The 18,380-nt window shown below is 48.9% G+C and overlaps 1 protein-coding gene across 1 annotated transcript; it reads left to right on the top strand.

Moving 5' to 3' along the window:
* Positions 1–552: 552 nt before the first annotated feature.
* Positions 553–18,233, top strand: LOC136678157 (mitochondrial inner membrane m-AAA protease component paraplegin-like). The gene is made up of 17 exons (XM_066656071.1): positions 553–1,061; positions 1,610–1,712; positions 3,483–3,566; positions 3,651–3,892; positions 5,220–5,359; positions 5,450–5,552; positions 5,635–5,760; positions 6,470–6,632; positions 6,749–6,922; positions 14,517–14,641; positions 14,735–14,837; positions 15,260–15,370; positions 15,467–15,582; positions 16,337–16,493; positions 16,805–16,968; positions 17,080–17,157; positions 17,257–18,233. Exons 1-17 carry the CDS (start codon positions 858–860, stop codon positions 17,470–17,472), a joined length of 2,409 nt encoding a protein of 802 aa, XP_066512168.1. The 5' UTR covers positions 553–857; the 3' UTR covers positions 17,473–18,233.
* The last annotated feature ends 147 nt before the right edge of the window (positions 18,234–18,380 follow it).

The raw sequence follows: 18,380 nt of genomic DNA, 5'->3' as shown, positions 1-18,380 counted from the left end.
ATTAAATAAATATATAACTGTAAATTCAGTTTTAGACCCTATATTTTTATGTTTAATACTGATATCTTTGGCTTGTTCAATATGTAAATGACTAGCTGTAAATGTCTTCCACAAGAATTTGATTAATATACACACTCTAGATGTACAGTTACAGACAGTAGTCCAGATTATGCCCTTTTTCGCACTGTTCTGCTGGACTTAGAAGAGTCCACCAACAAGAGTCCATCAACAATGTCCAGTGTCCACTGAAGACTAGAGGACGGCCGACACACACTGTGCAGCGACAGATGAGCTACTGTCTCTGACTTTACATCTACAAGGTGGACCAACGAGGGAGGAGTGTCTCAGAGAGTGGACACAGGGGTTTAAAAACTCCAGCAGCACTGCTGTGTCTGATCCACTCTACACCAGCACAACACACACTAACACACCACCACCACGTCAGTGTCACTGCAGCGCTGAGAATGATCCACCACCACATCACACCTGCTCTGTGGGGGTATTATATAGGGGGGCTAAAAGGGGGCTAACAAAGTATGCAGTCCCTGATAAACCAGTGGAGCTGGTAAAATGGAGAATGACTGTAGACACAAGGAGGTTAATCCTGTAAGTCTACAGGGTGTTTCATTCAAATGGACACTGTCGTGTGGAAGAGTTATCTCGGTCAATCTCAAATATCTTTGGCTCCTGCGCTGAACAACAAGCAGTTAGTGTGTTATGTAGATGACGATGATCTTCAGACTGTCAGAGCACAGCAATAACAAAGCGAAGACGGGTTAAAGATATGTTATTTTAGACGGAGAGGTTTATATTATGTGCAGTTAACGCTAGGGAAGTGGGAGAGAGCGGGGGGTAAGATGGCAGCGCTGCTGCTGCGGTGTGGGAGTAGATACAGTAAACACCTCAATAACCGCGGGGTTTGGGCTCTGTGTTCTCCTAACGCACACCTACAGAACCATACAACTCTTCTCGGTCCAAAACCACGACTCCCTCCATCGTGTGGATGTTGGGGGCATGTTTTAAAACAGCCCAAACAAGGCCTGACATTAGGAGTCATTCAGGTAAGGCACCTTCTTTCGCAACTCTCCATTCCACCTTAAAGCGGTGATCCGTAAACGAGCGATTCCACGAATCTGAAGCTGAAGTTTTTCATTCCACCTTAAGTGCGGCACTTGGAGTCTTAACATAGCGTTTTAATACTTGAGGTGGGAATTAACAATACAGTTCCACCTTAAATTAACCGTTTTAAAAGACCGAAATAGTCTTCTTTACCTTTCCACCTTAAATGTCATCTTAATCTAACTTGATTCCACCTTAAATAGACGACTTGAGTATACGTTATGAAGTCGTCATTCTCTTCACATTAAATTGTAGCCTTCACCAATTGTCAGTTCCACCTTAAATGGTGCTTCAGCGTCATCAGAGACGGTCTTAGTTGTTTGGTTTACGACCGTTAGGCTCCCACTGCTGCAGCATTTAAGGTGGAACGGGGAAATCAAATAAGAAACTTGTGTTTTCTTACTGAGGAGGGATCACAGTTGGACACACCAGTTTGATTTGACTTTTTAAACCTGATTTATTTAATTTATCTGTTGGGTATCTTTTCCAGAAACTCCTAAACAGACCCCTGAGCCCTGGGGTGCGGGGCCTGAGCCGAGCTCTCTGCAGGAACTTTCTGGAAACTAACCCAGTGGGATTGTGGAAGATTCTTGGTAAGTGCAGAATGGCTGAATAACACGAAGGTTTGCGGACGCTGCCTGGCCGAAAAAGAAGAGTCACAGTCATTTAGACGGGGCGCATTCTCCATCATGGTGTTGAATTCCATCCAAAGCTGCATTTATATGTGGCCCAGCCTGACAGGAGAGTCCCAGAGGAGCACATACACCCAGACGTGGAGGAGTGCAGTTACCTCAGGGCATTTTCACAGTTCCTTGACTCTGCACAGAGGGCCTCTTCTGGGCTCGTCTGTGGATGAGGCTCATTTTCTCTGGTTCTATAAGTCACTGTTCTGTGTTGACAGGCAGAAGATTCGTCTTTATGCTGTTCTTCATTATTTTCTCTGAATACAAACCTCAACTTGAAAGGAACAGTGATTCTGGGATGCAGGTGTTCTCATATAAAGATATTTAGGCAAGCTCACGTTTCTCCACGCTCTCTGTCCGCACGCTCACTCCACATGACTGAGCTTATTACAGTCTCCCTGCACCAGTTCAGTAACAGGGTGGGTTTATTACACACGAGAAAGGGAAGGAATGTGATAAGTAGAAGCAGTCCTATTACAAAATGAACCACCCACACGCAGCACCAGGAGTGTGGTGTGTTCTCCCTGTGTCTGCGTGGGTTTCCTCCGGGTGACTGTCTGTGAGGAGTGTGGTGTGTTCTCCCTGTGTCTGTGTGGGTTTCCTCCGGGTGACTGTCTGTGAGGAGTGTGGTGTGTTCTCCCTGTGTCTGCGTGGGTTTCCTCCGGGTGACTGTCTGTGAGGAGTGTGGTGTGTTCTCCCTGTGTCTGCGTGGGTTTCCTCCGGGTGACTGTCTGTGAGGAGTGTGGTGTGTTCTCCCTGTGTTTGTGTGGGTTTCCTCCGGGTGCTCCGGTTTCCTCCCACAGTCCAAAAACACACATTGGTAGGTGGATTGGAGAGCTTCCACACGTGCAGCAGGCCACGCTCGAGTTCACTAGAAGTGAACCCCAGACCCATGCTTTCACGCCAGGACTGAACCCTCTGAGCAAGTGGAGACAGGTCAGAAAAATATGAGCTAGTGTTTGAACACCCTCAGGGTTTTGTTTCCGAAAGATAGGAAGTGGGATGGCGAGATCGACTAAAGTCGGTCTACATCCTCACCCTCATCTAAAGCCACGAGCTCTGGGTAATGACCAAAAGAACGAGATTGTGGATACAAGCGGCCTAAAGGAGTTTTCTCAGATGGGTTGCTGGGCGTTCTCTTCATGGTAGGGTGAGGAGCTCATGGATTTTGGGGGGAAATGGGAGTGTAGCCACTGCTCCTTCGTGTTGAGGTGGTTCAAGCATCTGGGAAAATGACTTCTGGAGGTATACCTGGCACGGCCGACAGGAAGGATGCCCTGTGTAGACCCAGAACATGGCGGGATTGTATTTCCTGACTGGCCTGGAAACGTCTGGAGGTCCCTCAGGAGGAGCTGGTGGAAGGGTCTCGTGCTTATTTACATCCAAAATAGTTGTTATTATGGGCGGGCAGCTTGCGTCACACGCAGATGGGTTTCTAGATTCACCAGATGTTGGTTTTGTTAGTTCCTGATGAGCCGGAGCTGGTGTGCAAAATGCAGAATGACGCTCAACGGTGTAGTTATCAGCGCACGATAATATTGGCCAACCGGTTTCATTCAGGGTCTGCTCCCACAGAACTCAGCAGCATGTAATGAGCTTGCACTTCACTTTCCACCAGTTTGTGCACGTAGCTGAGGCACCTGTCTTCTTTTCTCATTCGGGTTTGTCTCCTCCCGTCAGGTGGCGTAAATTACTTCAGCACGTCTTCTAGAAGACAAGACAAGAAAAATGAATCCAAAGGGAAGACGCCAGAAGAAGACGAAGGTATCCTGGCATTGTCGCACACATGGGGCGCAGGGTTTGATTTTCATTAGTGATGCGTAATCATCAGTTTTGTCTTGTTTTCAGAGGAGAAGAAGAGGCGAGAGCAGGAGGATCAGATGTACAGAGAACGTCTCCGAACGCTCTTCATCATCGCCGTCGTCATGAGTCTGCTGAACTCCATCAACACCAGCGGGGGGAACATATCCTGGAACGACTTTGTGAACGAGATGTTGGCTAAAGGCGAGGTGTCGCGGGTGCAGGTCGTCCCAGAGAGCGACATAGTGGAGATCTACCTTCATCCGGGGGCGGTTATCTTCGGCAGACCGGTGTGTATCTGTGTCTGATCGGCTCGGGTACAAGAAGGCGCTGTTCGACAGGCAGTGAGCTAAATCTTAGATCTTAGGCAGTGATTACCAAAAAAACTAATTCTCAGTGGTGGTTTGTGTGTATGTTGTAGTCTGAGATGAGTTTGTGATGATCAGACTTTGGAAACTGGAGGGTTTATTGATATTTCAGCTTTATACAAGTACCTCCAGGACCATGGATCGTCACAATTTAAAATAGACATACAATAGTCAAACATGGGAAGGACAGGATCAGCAGACGTAAATAGATTATAATAATATGTAAGGAATACAATATTTGTTAAAGGCTAAGCAGCACTTAATGGACCTCCATGAATATTTCACATTATTGTAGTTACTGACAGATATAAGTATGAATTAAAATAAAAAAAAATAGCAGCTTAATTTCCTTTAAAACTGACAAATTTATTAAATTGACGGAAAAACCCGAGCTCACTACGGAAATTCTTGAACGCGACCGTGACGTCACTGGTGGACAACAGCTGAACAACGCCGCGGTAAAACACCGTTATGACTGACTGTTATGACAGTATCTAGCTAAATAACCAACATTATTCATGACAATAGCCTAGCAATAAGCTAAACTCAAATGTAGAGGTACCGTTATTCTTGTAAATGTGATCGAAGTCGAACTCGAATTCATCCGACACTATAAACCTCCGTAATGCAGCTACGTAGCCGAGTATAATCTGAGCCACCGAGTTTAGCGAGTCAAGCTAACGTTAACTAACACCAACTAAAACAGGCGAAGTGAGTGTCCTTACCCTGTTTACCTCCATGTTACAGAGGCTCTTGAACACCTTTCGTTGGTGTCCTTACATGCCCATATTGTTGGAAAAGCGCCAGTGAAGTGAGCTACAGATAACGGAGTGAGCGGATGGTCCTTTCCAAAGTGCCCGTTTAAAGTGGACAAATTTAGTCCATTTTCTGGATATTTTGGGATCTTTGGGCCATTTGTTCACAGATGTCCCACTGTACATTGAATGATTGCAGCCAAAAACAACACACCTTTTCCTCATTTTGCATTAAATTAAGTGCAGCTTCTAGAGTTGTTGTCCACCATCTACGTCACAGGCAAGACGCCTATTAGAGTTTCCCAACACCGCTGAGGGGGGGGGACCAACAGTCTTTTAAACCTTATTCCTTCAATTAGTAAGAAATAACATGTTTTCTGACTCTCAATAAACACAAGTTAGGAACTCAACCACTGTATTTATTTGTTTGACACTTTCAAAGATATATGATTATATATAATGCCTTAATGGCACTGTTGTGTTCTGTTGAGCAGAGGCTCGCTCTGATGTACCGGATGCAGGTGGCCAACATCGACAAGTTTGAGGAGAAGCTGCGGGCAGCAGAGGAGCAGCTGAATATCGACGCCAAGGACAGAATCCCAGTGTCCTACAAGCGAACAGGCTTCTTTGGGAAGTGAGTAGTGACTGTAGTTACGGAGGACGAGAGACTGCATTTAAACAGCAGAGACTCCTTGGTTAATGACTTGTCTTTATGTGCTTTCAGTGCTCTCTATGCTCTGGGGATGGCTGCTATTGGAGTTGCAATCCTGTGGTACATCTTCCGCCTGGCAGGGATGGGTGGAAGAGAGGGAGGGTTCAGTGCGTTTGTAAGTTCTTGATATGTATTCAATATTTTCCATATGCCTTTGGTTTATGTTTTATGTTCTGAATTCTATGATTTTATTTTAGAATCAGCTGAAAATGGCTAAGTTCACCATTGTTGATGGGAAATCAGGGAAAGGCGTGAGCTTCAAAGATGTAGCAGGGATGCATGAGGCCAAGATGGAGGTGAAGGAGTTTGTGGACTACCTGAAGGTAAATAGATACCTACACCTGGTCTTAAACCCTGGATTAGTTTTATTAGAGGAGGTTCCCTGATGTGATCTGTGGGATGTGATGGGCCAGGAACACACCCTGGAGGTGGCGCCAGTCCTTCACAGGGCGACACACACTCACACATTCACTCACAAGCTTACACCTGCGGACACTTTGGAGTCGCAAATCCACCTACCACCGTGTGTTTTTGGAGCGTGGGAAGAAACTGGAGCACCCGGAGGAAACCCACGCAGACACAGGGAGAACACACCACACTCCTCACAGACAGTCACCCGGAGGAAACCCACGCAGACACGGGGAGAACACACCACACTCCTCACAGACAGTCAACCGGAGGAAACCCACGCAGACACAGAGAGAACACACCACACTCCACACAGACAGTCACCCGGAGGAAACCCACGCAGACACAGAGAGAACACACCACACTCCTCACAGACAGTCACCCGGAGGAAACCCACGCATACACAGAGAGAACACACCACACTGAGAGCCTCACAGCCAGAGAGTAGCTCTGAATCACAGCAGTTAAAACACACTCTGTATATATATATATATGTATAAATACTAGCAGTCATATCTGGACAGCAGTGATCCTCTGGATCATTACATGGACTTACTGCTGATGAATTGGACAGTGAGTGTTGACTACAGAAACATAAGACTAGTTCCCAAACTGTGTTTACAGAATCCAGACAGATACCTGCAACTGGGGGCGAAGGTTCCTAAAGGCTCCCTGCTGCTGGGACCTCCAGGCTGTGGGAAAACCCTGTTGGCCAAGGCCGTGGCTACCGAGGCTCAGGTGCCCTTCCTCGCTATGGCAGGGTCTGAATTTGTGGAAGTGATTGGAGGTAAGACCTCAGCTGATAAACTCTCTCTCTCTCTCTCTTTTAATTCTACAAAGTCTACAGTTATTGTATCGGGAGGAGTCTTTTTAAAGAGACCATGTTCTTGTGTGTTAACGCAGGTCTTGGAGCTGCGAGGGTGAGGAGTCTGTTTAAAGAAGCTCGGGCTCGTGCTCCATGCATCGTTTACATCGATGAGATCGATGCTGTCGGCAAGAAACGATCCACCAACATGTCCGGCTTCTCCAACACCGAGGAAGAGCAGACCCTCAACCAGCTGCTGGTGGAGATGGACGGTGAGAAGCTTAGTCTGAAGCCAGGGGCCGGTTGCACAAACACCTTACGTTAGGACTTTCCTTAAAGTCAAAGTTAAGATTCCCTTAAAATGTTCACTTGTGTATTTAAGGTTTTTTTGAAAGATGAAGGAAAACAACTCAAAGTACCTCTGATACTGTCTTAACATGTCGCAGCATGGCCGAGTGTATGGCGATAAATGAACGTATCCTGAGAAGAGTGTTCTGCGACCGCGGGAAACCCACTGGATTCGCTTAATGATGAGCAGTTGATTTTAGATTACAGATCTATCCATGTGACGACAGTCAATCCATGGTTTGTTTAAACGCTACTTTCTGCAGCTGTGCTCTTCCTGCTGCGACGCAGTTAATGATTGCTCTCTAATTTTATGCCACAGGATCCTTCAAGTCAGTAAAAGGCGAGGTATTTCATGTCGATAAGTCAACAGCGTGCATCTGCTTTTACTGAGTTCCTCCAGAAGTGTTCTCTTATCCTCCTCTGACCAATCTGGTTTTCTTTTCTTCCATTTTTTCTGAAACGTATGTGAGCTGGTACAAGAGGCGATAACGGGTATCACAGCGAGTGCATGTAAACAACAGTTTCCATGGAAACAATAGAATTTTACTCCCATAAAAAAATCTGTTAGTGCAGTAAATCCGTTAAAACATTTCCTTACGTGAGGAAATCTTACGTAAGTAAATCCCCCAGCTTCAGGAGAAACTAAGCCTTGAGTGTCATACTTACCTAAGATGTTTTGTGCAACCTGCCCCGGAATATTTACCAGTTTTATTAAAGAATAACTTGCAGCACGGTGGTGCAGCAGGTAGGTGTCGCAGTCGCACAGCTCCAGGGGCCTGGAGGTTGTGGGTTCGATTCCCGCACCGGGTGACTGTCTGTGAGGAGTGTGGTGTGTTCTCCCTGTGTCTGCGTAGGTTTCCTCCGGGTGACTGTCTGTGAGGAGTGTGGTGTGTTCTCCCTGTGTCTGCGTGGGTTTCCTCCGGGTGACTGTCTGTGAGGAGTGTAGTGTGTTCTCTCTGTGTCTGCGTGGGTTTCCTCCGGGTGACTCTCTGTGAGGAGTGTGGTGTGTTCTCTCTGTGTCTGCGTGGGTTTCCTCCGGGTGACTCTGTGAGGAGTGTGGTGTGTTCTCTCTGTGTCTGCGTGGGTTTCCTCCGGGTGACTCTCTGTGAGGAGTGTGGTGTGTTCTCCCTGTGTCTGCGTGGGTTTCCTCCAGGTGACTCTCTGTGAGGTGTGTGGTGTGTTCTCCCTGTGTCTGCGTGGGTTTCCTCCGGGTGACTCTCTGTGAGGAGTGTGGTGTGTTCTCTCTGTGTCTGCGTGGGTTTCCTCCGGGTGACTCTCTGTGAGGAGTGTGGTGTGTTCTCCCTGTGTCTGCGTGGGTTTCCTCCAGGTGACTCTCTGTGAGGAGTATGGTGTGTTCTCTCTGTGTCTGCGTGGGTTTCCTCCGGGTGACTCTGTGAGGAGTGTGGTGTGTTCTCTTTCAAGCATTCGTTTCGGTGTCTCACTATGGGATACGCCCCCTTCGCGTATACCTCAGAAGCTCTATTACACTACGCCAGCCCCTGGGCTGGCTGACAGCTGTGATGCTCATGCGCCGCCCTCAATATATAATACGGAGCACGACATCATAACCTCATTCAAAACCTTCTTCTCGCTTCACTCCAGAAGCCTTCATTCTCTCTCCCCTCGCGACACCTAAGCTTCACTGTCCGCAGACGGAGTTAATACCTCCGTCGACGGGCGCTTAGTGTCGTTAAGGAAGAGAAAAATTATTGATTCGTGTCTTCACCATAGCTCGGATTATTCTAGTCGGTTTGTCTCCAAACAACGGCTACATAGCTAACGGCCCCTGCTAACTAACCACCACGTTAGTTGCGACTCTCGGCTAGTCGTTAGCTCCCGTGCTTGCGGTACTATTTGGTCACCACGCCAATTGTTTCCAACAGCACAGTCTAAGCACAATTTAGCACACCAGCTAAATGGCTGCAGCAATGCAGGCGGTGCCTATTGGGGACGGAGAACCAGCGCGGACGTGTCCCTGCGGGAATAAAATATCTAGCAGAGACACTCACCAGGTCTGCTCCGTTTGCCTCGGGCTGCGACATGCCCAGGCAGCGTTGAATGACCCGGGCTCGTGCGAGCACTGCGCGCGGTTTACCGTTAAAAGCCTCCGCCGTAGGCTGGCACGCCAAGCCAGTTTTTCAGGCGAGGACCCCCTTGTGTCAGGCGCTACCATTACGCCGACTTTACAGCAGGCCACCATGCCCGTTGAATCGTCCACCCCCGTGGCTCTTAGCTGGGGTGACCAACTCGATTCCCTCGACCCCCTGCCCACCCTGCTAGACGCAGAGGAGGACGAGGAAGAGGCAGAGGAGGACTATGAGGATGGCGGTTCCGAATTTCTCGTCTCGGATGAGGACATTGAATTCGAGGACTCTCCGTTTCTCAACCCCGCCCAGATGGCAAAATATCCCGGTGCCATGCAGGCCACTAATGACCCAGATGGGACGCCACCGTCGCCCCTTCTAGGTGTGGACCTGCAGGATGTGCTTAAGCGCGCAGCTGACAAGCTGGACATCCCGTGGCCGACCGTAAGCGCGGAGACTGCAAAGTCACGCTACGAAGGGAAGAGACTGCCGCGGGCAAAACGGGCTGCAAGACAGCTACTCCCCGTATTTCCTGAACTGGTGGAGGGGTTGGCTACTTTCTGGAAGGAGAAGCCATTTACTGGCAAAACTCCTATTCAGGGGGGATCTGCCCTCGACATGGAAGGTATGGAGAAGGAAGGCCTTCTGCGTATGCCTCCAATGGAGCCCCTAGTGGCAGCGCACCTGCACCCCAGCCGCTCAGCAACCAGCAACCCTACGTTGCCCTCCAAAGCTGACCGCTTTCAGTCTAACATGACTGAACGGGCTTATAAAGCAGTGGCGCTTTCCGTGAGAGCCCTGAATGCCATCTCCATGCTGACAGCCTACCAAGCTGAACTTCAGGACGAGACGTCAGCCACGCCAGGTCTGTCTCAGTGGGAAGAGATTTGTGTGGTCACTGACCTCTCCCTCCGTCTCCAGAGATGTGCGGTGCAATCAGCGGGGAAAGCCATGGCCACCATGGTGGTCCAAGAAAGAGGCAGGTGGCTTAACCTGGCAAACCTCTCTGACAGGGAGAAAGAGGCCATCCTGGATGCACCAGTGGTGCCAGAGGGCATCTTTGGCTCCGCTCTCACATTAATGCAGAAGCGGTGTGAGGAAAAGAAGAGAGATGATGAAGCCCTTCAGCTGTGCTTGCCCAGGAAGCCACAGCAGGGCCCCTCAGCACAACCTCGGCCCTCTTTCATGCAGGCTTCTGCTCGCCCGGCCACCAGCTTCCGCATCCCCAGACGGCCTAAGCCACAGCCTGGCCCGCCAAGTCAAAGTGGGGGCGCTGAAAGTAAGACTGTCTGGCCCAAAAAGACCCAGGGACAGCCACAGGCAGTACAGCCTCTCCCTCCATCCTCACAGGTGGTAAGGAGGAAAAAGAAGTCTGCCTAGGAGTCCTTTGCTTCAGGGGAGAGCCGCCACCCCCCCGTTCTTCGGCTCTTACCCCCAGGCCCCACTATGTTCAGGTGGAGCATGGGTTAACCCCCCCCTTATGTTCCATTTGGCTACCAGCCCATTCACTCAACACACAACCACTCATTCCAGAGCTGTGTTCAATAAAGCAAGGTGTCTCTGTGTTTCCTGTATTTCACATGTTGCAAAACAAAATAAAACACAAAACATTGCAAAACAAAATAAAGTTGAGTGTGTTAAGAGGCAATGCAATGCAAAAAATGTTGCAAAACATAAACAACCTAAAACAAAAGCCTTGGAAGGTTTCCATGCCTTCAAAGGCAATGAGCCACTTAAACGCTGTTACAGCGCGACCGGCTCGCGCATGCGCAGTATAAAGCACGTGCAGACGCACTCTGCGACCACTGGAGGGCGCGAGTGTCTTACGGCTAGACAGTTGGACTGCATGCGTTTCATCTCAGTGGGTACTAAGAACAATACAACATGGGTACAGACTGCAATTTTGCAACCAGCCCCCAAAGTTCAAAAGCATTGTTCACTCCAGGGCAACTGGGGAATCAGCTCACATCCTCCAGGAGGAAATCTCCTCACTACTGGGGAAAGGAGCTATAAGGGTGGTCCCACCCGAACAAAGTCGGACAGGGTTCTATTCTCGGTACTTCCTAGTGCCGAAGAAGGGGTCCCAAACCCTGCGCCCGATTTTGGATTTACGTGCTCTGAACAGATACTTAAGACAGTACAAGTTCAGGATGCTCACTCATCCAGCTCTGCTGAAGTTTGTACGCCCAGGAGATTGGTTCACTTCCATCGACCTGAAGGACGCTTATTTCCATATCAGCATATACCCGCCGCACAGGAAATACCTCAGGTTTGCTTTTGCGGGGGTAGCCTACGAGTACATGGTTCTCCCATTCGGTCTCTCCCTCAGTCCACGAGTATTCGTGAAATGTACGGAGGCAGCGATTGCCCCTCTAAGAGAGCAGGGCATCCGTCTCGCTACTTATATAGACGACTGGCTTATCGCAGCACAGTCCGAGAAAGAGGCAAGAACACACACAATGCAGCTCATAGAGCACCTTGTACAACTAGGGTTTCAGATAAACAGGGAAAAGAGCGTATTGACGCCGACCCAGCGCATATCATACCTGGGCCTGTCACTGGACTCAGTGTCTTTCAGGGCAAGCCTGTCTACGGAGAGAGTTATAAAGCTCAAAACATGCTTGGATACATTTCGGAGGGACAGTATGATCCCATTCCGTGTGTGTCTCAGACTACTGGGCATGATGGCCTCAGCTTTAGACGTAATCCCGTTGGGACGTCTATTCATGAGGGGGTTTCAACGCTGGGTGGCTTCGCTAGGGCTGAACCCGCTGTATCATATGCGCCGGAGAGTAGAAGTCACTCGGGCAGCGTTGATAGCCCTGTGTCAGTGGAAGCGCATGGGTTTTCTCACACAGGGGGTTCCTATGGGCATAGTTTATGCCAGACGTGTAGTGACTACAGATGCGTCACTGTCCGGTTGGGGGGGCACTCACGAGGGCAGAATAGTGAACGGCAGGTGGAACAGCAGTCAGCAGTCCCTCCACATAAACTGCTTGGAGATGCTGGCGGTTCATCTGACGGTGAGACATTTCCTCCCTTTTTTAGAGGGGTGCCACGTTCTCGTGAGGACAGACAACACGGCAGTAGTGGCTTACATCAATCGACAAGGAGGTCTGCGGTCCCGACCGTTACACACGCTGGCACGCAGACTGATTTTATGGAGCAGCGTTCACTTTCTATCCCTGAGAGCAACACATGTTCAAGGGATGCTCAACAGGGGAGCAGATCTGTTGTCGAGAGGCAATCCTCTTTATGGGGAATGGGCACTCAACAGTGCAGTTGTCCAACAGATTTGGGAGCGCTACGGCAGGGCAGCAGTGGATCTTTTCGCGTCGAAAGAGAATGCACAGTGCCCTCTGTTCTACTCGCTGCACGACCAGAGTGCCCCGCTCGGGGTGGATGCCTTTGCACACGAGTGGCCACAAACACTGCTTTATGCGTTTCCACCGATAGCACTAATCTCCCCGACTCTAGCCAGAGTCAGGGAGAGGTGCCTGTCTGTTATCTTGATAGCTCCGCATTGGCCGGGCAAGCACTGGCTGGCGGAGATCATACAGATGCTTCAGGGGAACCCATGGCCCCTCCCACTACGCAGAGATTTGCTGACGCAAGCAAGGGGAGAGATTTATCACCCACACCCAGAACGTCTGGCTCTATGGGTATGGCCCGTGAGTGGTTTAATTTAAGCATAACAGGGTTGCCGCTGAATGTGATTGAAACCATTCAGAATGCTAGAGCTCCATCTACCAGGTCCCTTTATGGGTACAAGTGGCGGATATTTGAGCAATGGTGCTCAGACAAACTCGAAACCCCGTTTCAGTGCTCTGTCGGGGTTATACTAGCTTTCCTTCAAGATTTGATTGACAAAGGCAAATCATTTTCCACTATTAAAGTGTACCTGGCAGCTATTGCAGCATGCCATGTGGGCTTCGAAGGGAAAACTGTGGGGCAACACCCTTTGGTGTGCCGTTTCATGAAGGGGGCACGACGTAGTTTGCCGGTCTCCAAACCCGTCTCTCCATCTTGGGATTTGGCCTTGGTGCTGGAGGCTATGTCAGTCGCACCTTTTGAGCCACTAGACCAGGTAGACTTTAAGTTTTTGTCTTTCAAGACAGCACTTTTGCTAGCCCTGGCATCGGCTAAGCGTGTAAGTGAAATACACGCTTTGTCTGTGTGCTCTACATGTATGCAGTTTTCGCAGGGGGACTCTAAAGTATGTTTACGTCCAAATCCTGCCTTTATTCCCAAGGTTATTCAGCCTTGTCTCCCTTTGGAACTTCAGGCATTTTATCCTCCGCCTTTTACCTCGCCAGGCCAGCAGCAGCTGCATACGTTATGTCCTGTGCGAGCACTGCGAATTTATGTGGATAAAACGAAGGACTTTAGGAAATGTGACCAGCTTTTCGTGTCGTGGGCAAAGCCATACACGGGGAAAGCAATTACAAAACAAAGACTATCGCATTGGATTTCAGATGCGATCGCGTTGGCATACTCCAGTAAAGGACTGGCAGTTCCACCGGGCGTCCGTGCACACTCTACGAGAGGTGTAGCAACCTCTTGGGCAATCTTTAGAGGTCTCTCGATTCAGGAGGTGTGCACAGCAGCGAGCTGGTCCTCGCCTCATACGTTCGCCAGGTTTTATAAAATGGATGTGACAGCACCTAGTGTAGCACATATGGTATTGAGCGCCGGCTCTGGGATTTAACAGTCCCAGCCTTTCTGAGGCATAGCTGGTTGACAGTATGTTCGGGACAGGCTTGTCTGGCAATACGGGAGTAAGGATATCCCATAGTGAGACACCGAAACGAATGCTTGAAAGAGAACTTTAGGTTACTATGTAACCCCGGTTCTCTGATAGCATGAGTGAGGTGTCTCACCAGACCACCCTCCTTGCAGTGTGAAGCGAGGAAGAGGTGTACCTGTTTTGAATGAGGTTATGATGTCGTGCTCCGTATTATATATTGAGGGCGGCGCATGAGCATCACAGCTGTCAGCCAGCCCAGGGGCTGGCGTAGTGTAATAGAGCTTCTGAGGTATACGCGAAGGGGGCGTATCCCATAGTGAGACACCTCACTCATGCTATCAGAGAACCGGGGTTACATAGTAACCTAAAGTTCTCCCTGTGTCTGCGTGGGTTTCCTCCCACAGTCCAAAAACACACATTGGTAGGTGGATTGGTGACTCAAAAGTGTCCGTAGGTGTGAATGTGTGTGTGTGTGTCTGTGTTGCCCTGTGAAGGACTGGCGCCCCCTCCAGGGTGTATTCCCGCCTTGCGCCCAATGATTCCAGGTAGGCTCTGGACCCACCGCGACCCTGAACTGGATAAGGGTTACAGATAATGAATGAATGAATGAATGAATGAATTAAAGGATAACCATATTCTCATGTCAGATTTGGGATGTCAATTAAACAGTTTCCTTCTTTCATCCAGGAATGGGCACCACAGATCATGTGATCGTCTTGGCCTCCACCAACCGAGCAGATATTTTGGACAATGCACTGATGAGACCTGGCAGGCTTGACAGACACATATTTATTGACCTCCCCACTCTCCAGGTAATGTGTGTGTGTGTGTGTGTGTGTGTGTGTGTTCGTTCGTGAGAAATGTGCTAAACGTAGACTGAGTAATCTCTGATGGCTGTCTTCCAGGAGAGAAAAGAGATATTTGAGCAGCATTTGAAGATCCTGAAGCTTTCCCAGCCGGCTGACTTCTACTCCTGGCGTCTGGCTGAGCTCACCCCAGGTTTCAGTGGTGAGTTCCAGTTGGGGCTGGACAATACTTCAATATCAATATATATCACAATATAAAATACTTCAATAACAGTGATATGATTTTAGACACACTCTCAATATTTCAATAGACTTTATTCACAGCTCCAGCCACTAAGTGCCGGTCATTAGAGGGCGCTGCTCTCAGTTCGTTTCCCTCAGTTGGGTTTTGGGTCACTTTAAAAATATTAATATTGACAAAGCCAAGAGGTATATGTTTGACAATGATATAAAATTTCTTGTTAGTTTTCTGTGGCTTTTATTTGTGGCTCAGAACCTAACCATGACCCAGAGCCTGTTTCTGATCCTGATCCTAATGATCAGTGAGTGAAATGAGTGAAAGAATTATTCACAAACGCGTCTTGACTCAAATCTGAGTCTGAATGTTTGTTGTTGCTGTTCCAGGTGCTGATATCGCAAACATCTGCAACGAAGCTGCCCTCCATGCGGCGAGAGAGGGTCACAAGTCCATCGACACCTTTAACTTTGAGTACGCTGTGGAGAGAGTTATTGCAGGTAGATGATTATCACTGATGCCTTGACTGTTTCTCTGCTGTGATGGGGTTTACAGTGTTTATTCCTGACTGCTGTTGGTGTGTGTGTGATGATCAGGAAGTGTGAAGAAGAGTAAGATCCTGTCCAAAGAGGAGCAGAGGGTGGTGGCCTTCCATGAGTCCGGTCACGCGTTGGTCGGCTGGCTGCTGGAGCACACGGAGGCCGTGATGAAGGTACACACTGCAGTACAGTGGTTTGCTAGTTCGGACCACGCCTGTGAAAGCTGATACAGGGAGGAGAACTGGGATGTAATATTTTAGGCAGGAGTTCAGGGCGGCTTTGGAATGTGTGTACAGCCAAACCCACTTGTTGAAAAGATGAACGCAAGAGAAAGGGAGGAGAAGACGGGGAAAGGGGGAGCGAGTTGGTCCGGGCTGAGGGGAGGAGTTCAGGCATGGTCCTACTCCCAAACATTGTTTGTAACACAGTTCCCGTTATGATATTACATTCATTCATTCATTATCTGTAACCCTTATCCAGTTCAGGGTCGCGGTGGGTCCAGAGCCTACCTGGAATCATTGGGCGCAAGGCGGGAATACACCCTGGAGGGGGCGCCAGTCCTTCACAGGGCAACACAGACACACACATTCACTCACACACACACACCTACGGACACTTTTGAGTCGCCAATCCACCTACCAACGTGTGTTTTTGGACTGTGGGAAGAAACCGGAGCACCCGGAGGAAACCCACGCAGACACAGAGAGAGCACACCACGCTCCTCACAGACAGTCACCCGGAGGAAACCCACGCAGACACAGGGAGAACACACCACACTCCTCACAGACAGTCACCCGATCATTCGCGGAAATGTGTGACCAAAGCTCAGAAGTTCTAAAAGTGGTATTTGGCACAGCCCTAATTCCCACTCAGCATTTCTCAGACCACAGGATTTATTTATTTATTTATTTATTTATTTATAAACAGGTGTCGATCGCACCCAGGACCAACGCAGCCCTAGGCTTTGCTCAAATCCTGCCAAAGGACCAGTATCTGTTCACCAAAGAGCAGCTGTTTGAGAGAATGTGCATGGCTCTGGGAGGAAGAGCTTCAGAAGCCATCACTTTCAACAAAGTCACCACAGGTACGGCTTAATGGCTCACGTGGAGGTGTATGTGTGTATTTGTGTATGCGTGTGTCCAGTTCAGGGGCGCGGTGGGTCAGGAGCCTACCCGGAATCACTGGGCGCAAGGCGGGATCACACCCTGGAGGGGGAGCTTTAAATCTTTTAAAGCCTTCCAGACAAGGATTAAGCCCAGTCTTGGACTAAGTTGTTGTTACAGGCTTAAATTATTAATTGTTTATGTAATTTTATGTTAATAATGTGTAAGGAACGTAGTTCTGCGAAGTGTGGTCCCACTACGTAGTTTAACGTGGGGTCCCCTGTTGGTCCAGGAGCTCAGGATGACCTGCGTAAGGTGACCCGTGTGGCGTACGCGATGGTGAAGCAGTACGGCATGGTGCCCAGCGTGGGGCAGGTGTCCTTCCCTGAAACCGAGGAACAAGGGGCTATTGGACGAAGACCTTTCAGCCAAGGCCTGCAGCAGCAGATGGACCATGTGAGTGAATACACGGACGTACACACCGTCTACTGAGCTCTTTTTCTGTTATAGTCGAGCTGCCGTTTGTGAAGAGGGACTGTGATTGTTCTCTCTCTCTCTGTTTTTCAGGAGGCTAAGCTGCTAATTGCACGAGCGTACAGACAAACGGAGAAACTGCTGCTGGACAACAGAGAGAAACTCGTTGTGGTCAGTTCAATCTGCCAGTGTCTTGTCAATAATGATGATGATCATAGCAGTCTTTATGACTTGAAATCAACCTCCTCCTTGCCCTGTGTTTGTTTGTAGCTGGCGAACGCTTTGCTGGAGCGAGAGGTGGTGAATTATGACGACATCGAGGCCCTGCTGGGGCCCCCTCCCCATGGACCCAAAAAGATGATCGCCCCCCAGAGCTGGATCGAGGCTGAGAAAGACAAGCAGGACACGGGAGAGGACGAGCCTCGCCGGCCACGGAGACCCCCGAGGAAAGACGAGGAGGAGGAGGTCAATCCCCAGTACACGTAAAAACACTGACGATGCTCAGACGGCAAAAAAGCAAACTGCTTCACTTCTCTGCTGGGCGTTTGGAGGAAGGGAGCGCTACAGAGGGGTGTTCTGAAGATCTGCTTAAAGGAGGAAACTGAATATGGTCTGTTTTACAGAAAATACAACCCCGTTAGCATCTACCGTTAGCATCCGCTGTAAGCGTTAGTTTTCTTTCGTAGTGGAGCTGCAGCAATCATCAGCTCATCGTCTTAAACAGTGAATATGCGTTCACTTAAAGGTGCAGTAGTCAAATTGATTTCATTTTTTAACTAGTACAAATGAGCGGGAAAGTGTGAAGGATGTTATGTAAACGTTTTATTTTAGCAATGGCATCAGCACAAGTGCATTGTGGACATGAGGAGACTGGACCAGAGAGACTGCCTCTGTTGTTGTAGTTCTCCTGCTTCGCCATCGGAGGGACGTCTTCTTCACTAATGCACTAGTGGGTCGGTGTGGATTTGGGATGTGCGCCCTCTGGAGGCTCCGTAAGTGAATTACAATGCCCACTAGAGGAGTGTGTCAAATCGCGTGTTGCACCTTTAATGAATGGAAGTGATGTGGATTGTTTATTGAAGAGCATAGGCTTCTGTGATTAGCCACATTATAAACGTAAAGCATGAGCCAGGTTGAGGGGATCAGACGTAACCGCCACAGACAGGTGGCGCTGTCTGACCCTCATTACAAAGCTGAGATTCACTGGAGTGATGCAGTGTGTTGCTGGGTTTATTCAGCGATGTGTTGAATAAATGATATATTCTGTACCCTTTTGTTTTTTGATTGTTGTGTTCATGAATCACAGCGTCGTAGATCAATGTTTATTTTTAACTCAAAAGTTCATTTTACAAAATACATCACTTTAATTGCTTGTTTTATATGAAATAAATATT

This window comes from Hoplias malabaricus, chromosome Y (genome assembly GCF_029633855.1).
Source record: "Hoplias malabaricus isolate fHopMal1 chromosome Y, fHopMal1.hap1, whole genome shotgun sequence".
Lineage (NCBI taxonomy): Eukaryota > Metazoa > Chordata > Actinopteri > Characiformes > Erythrinidae > Hoplias > Hoplias malabaricus.
The sequence above is the reverse complement of the archived record's forward strand: the minus strand, read 5'-3'. Positions and strand labels throughout refer to the sequence as shown.

Bases quoted from the DNA above. Each gene is read 5' to 3' on its own strand.
- LOC136678157 (XM_066656071.1), top strand. From the start codon at position 858: ATGGCAGCGCTGCTGCTGCGGTGTGGGAGTAGATACAGTAAACACCTC. The intron at 1,713-3,482 runs GTAAGTGCAGAA...TCCTCCCGTCAG, and splicing joins GGGATTGTGGAAGATTCTTG to GTGGCGTAAATTACTTCAGC. The intron at 6,923-14,516 runs GTGAGAAGCTTA...TCTTTCATCCAG, and splicing joins GCTGCTGGTGGAGATGGACG to GAATGGGCACCACAGATCAT.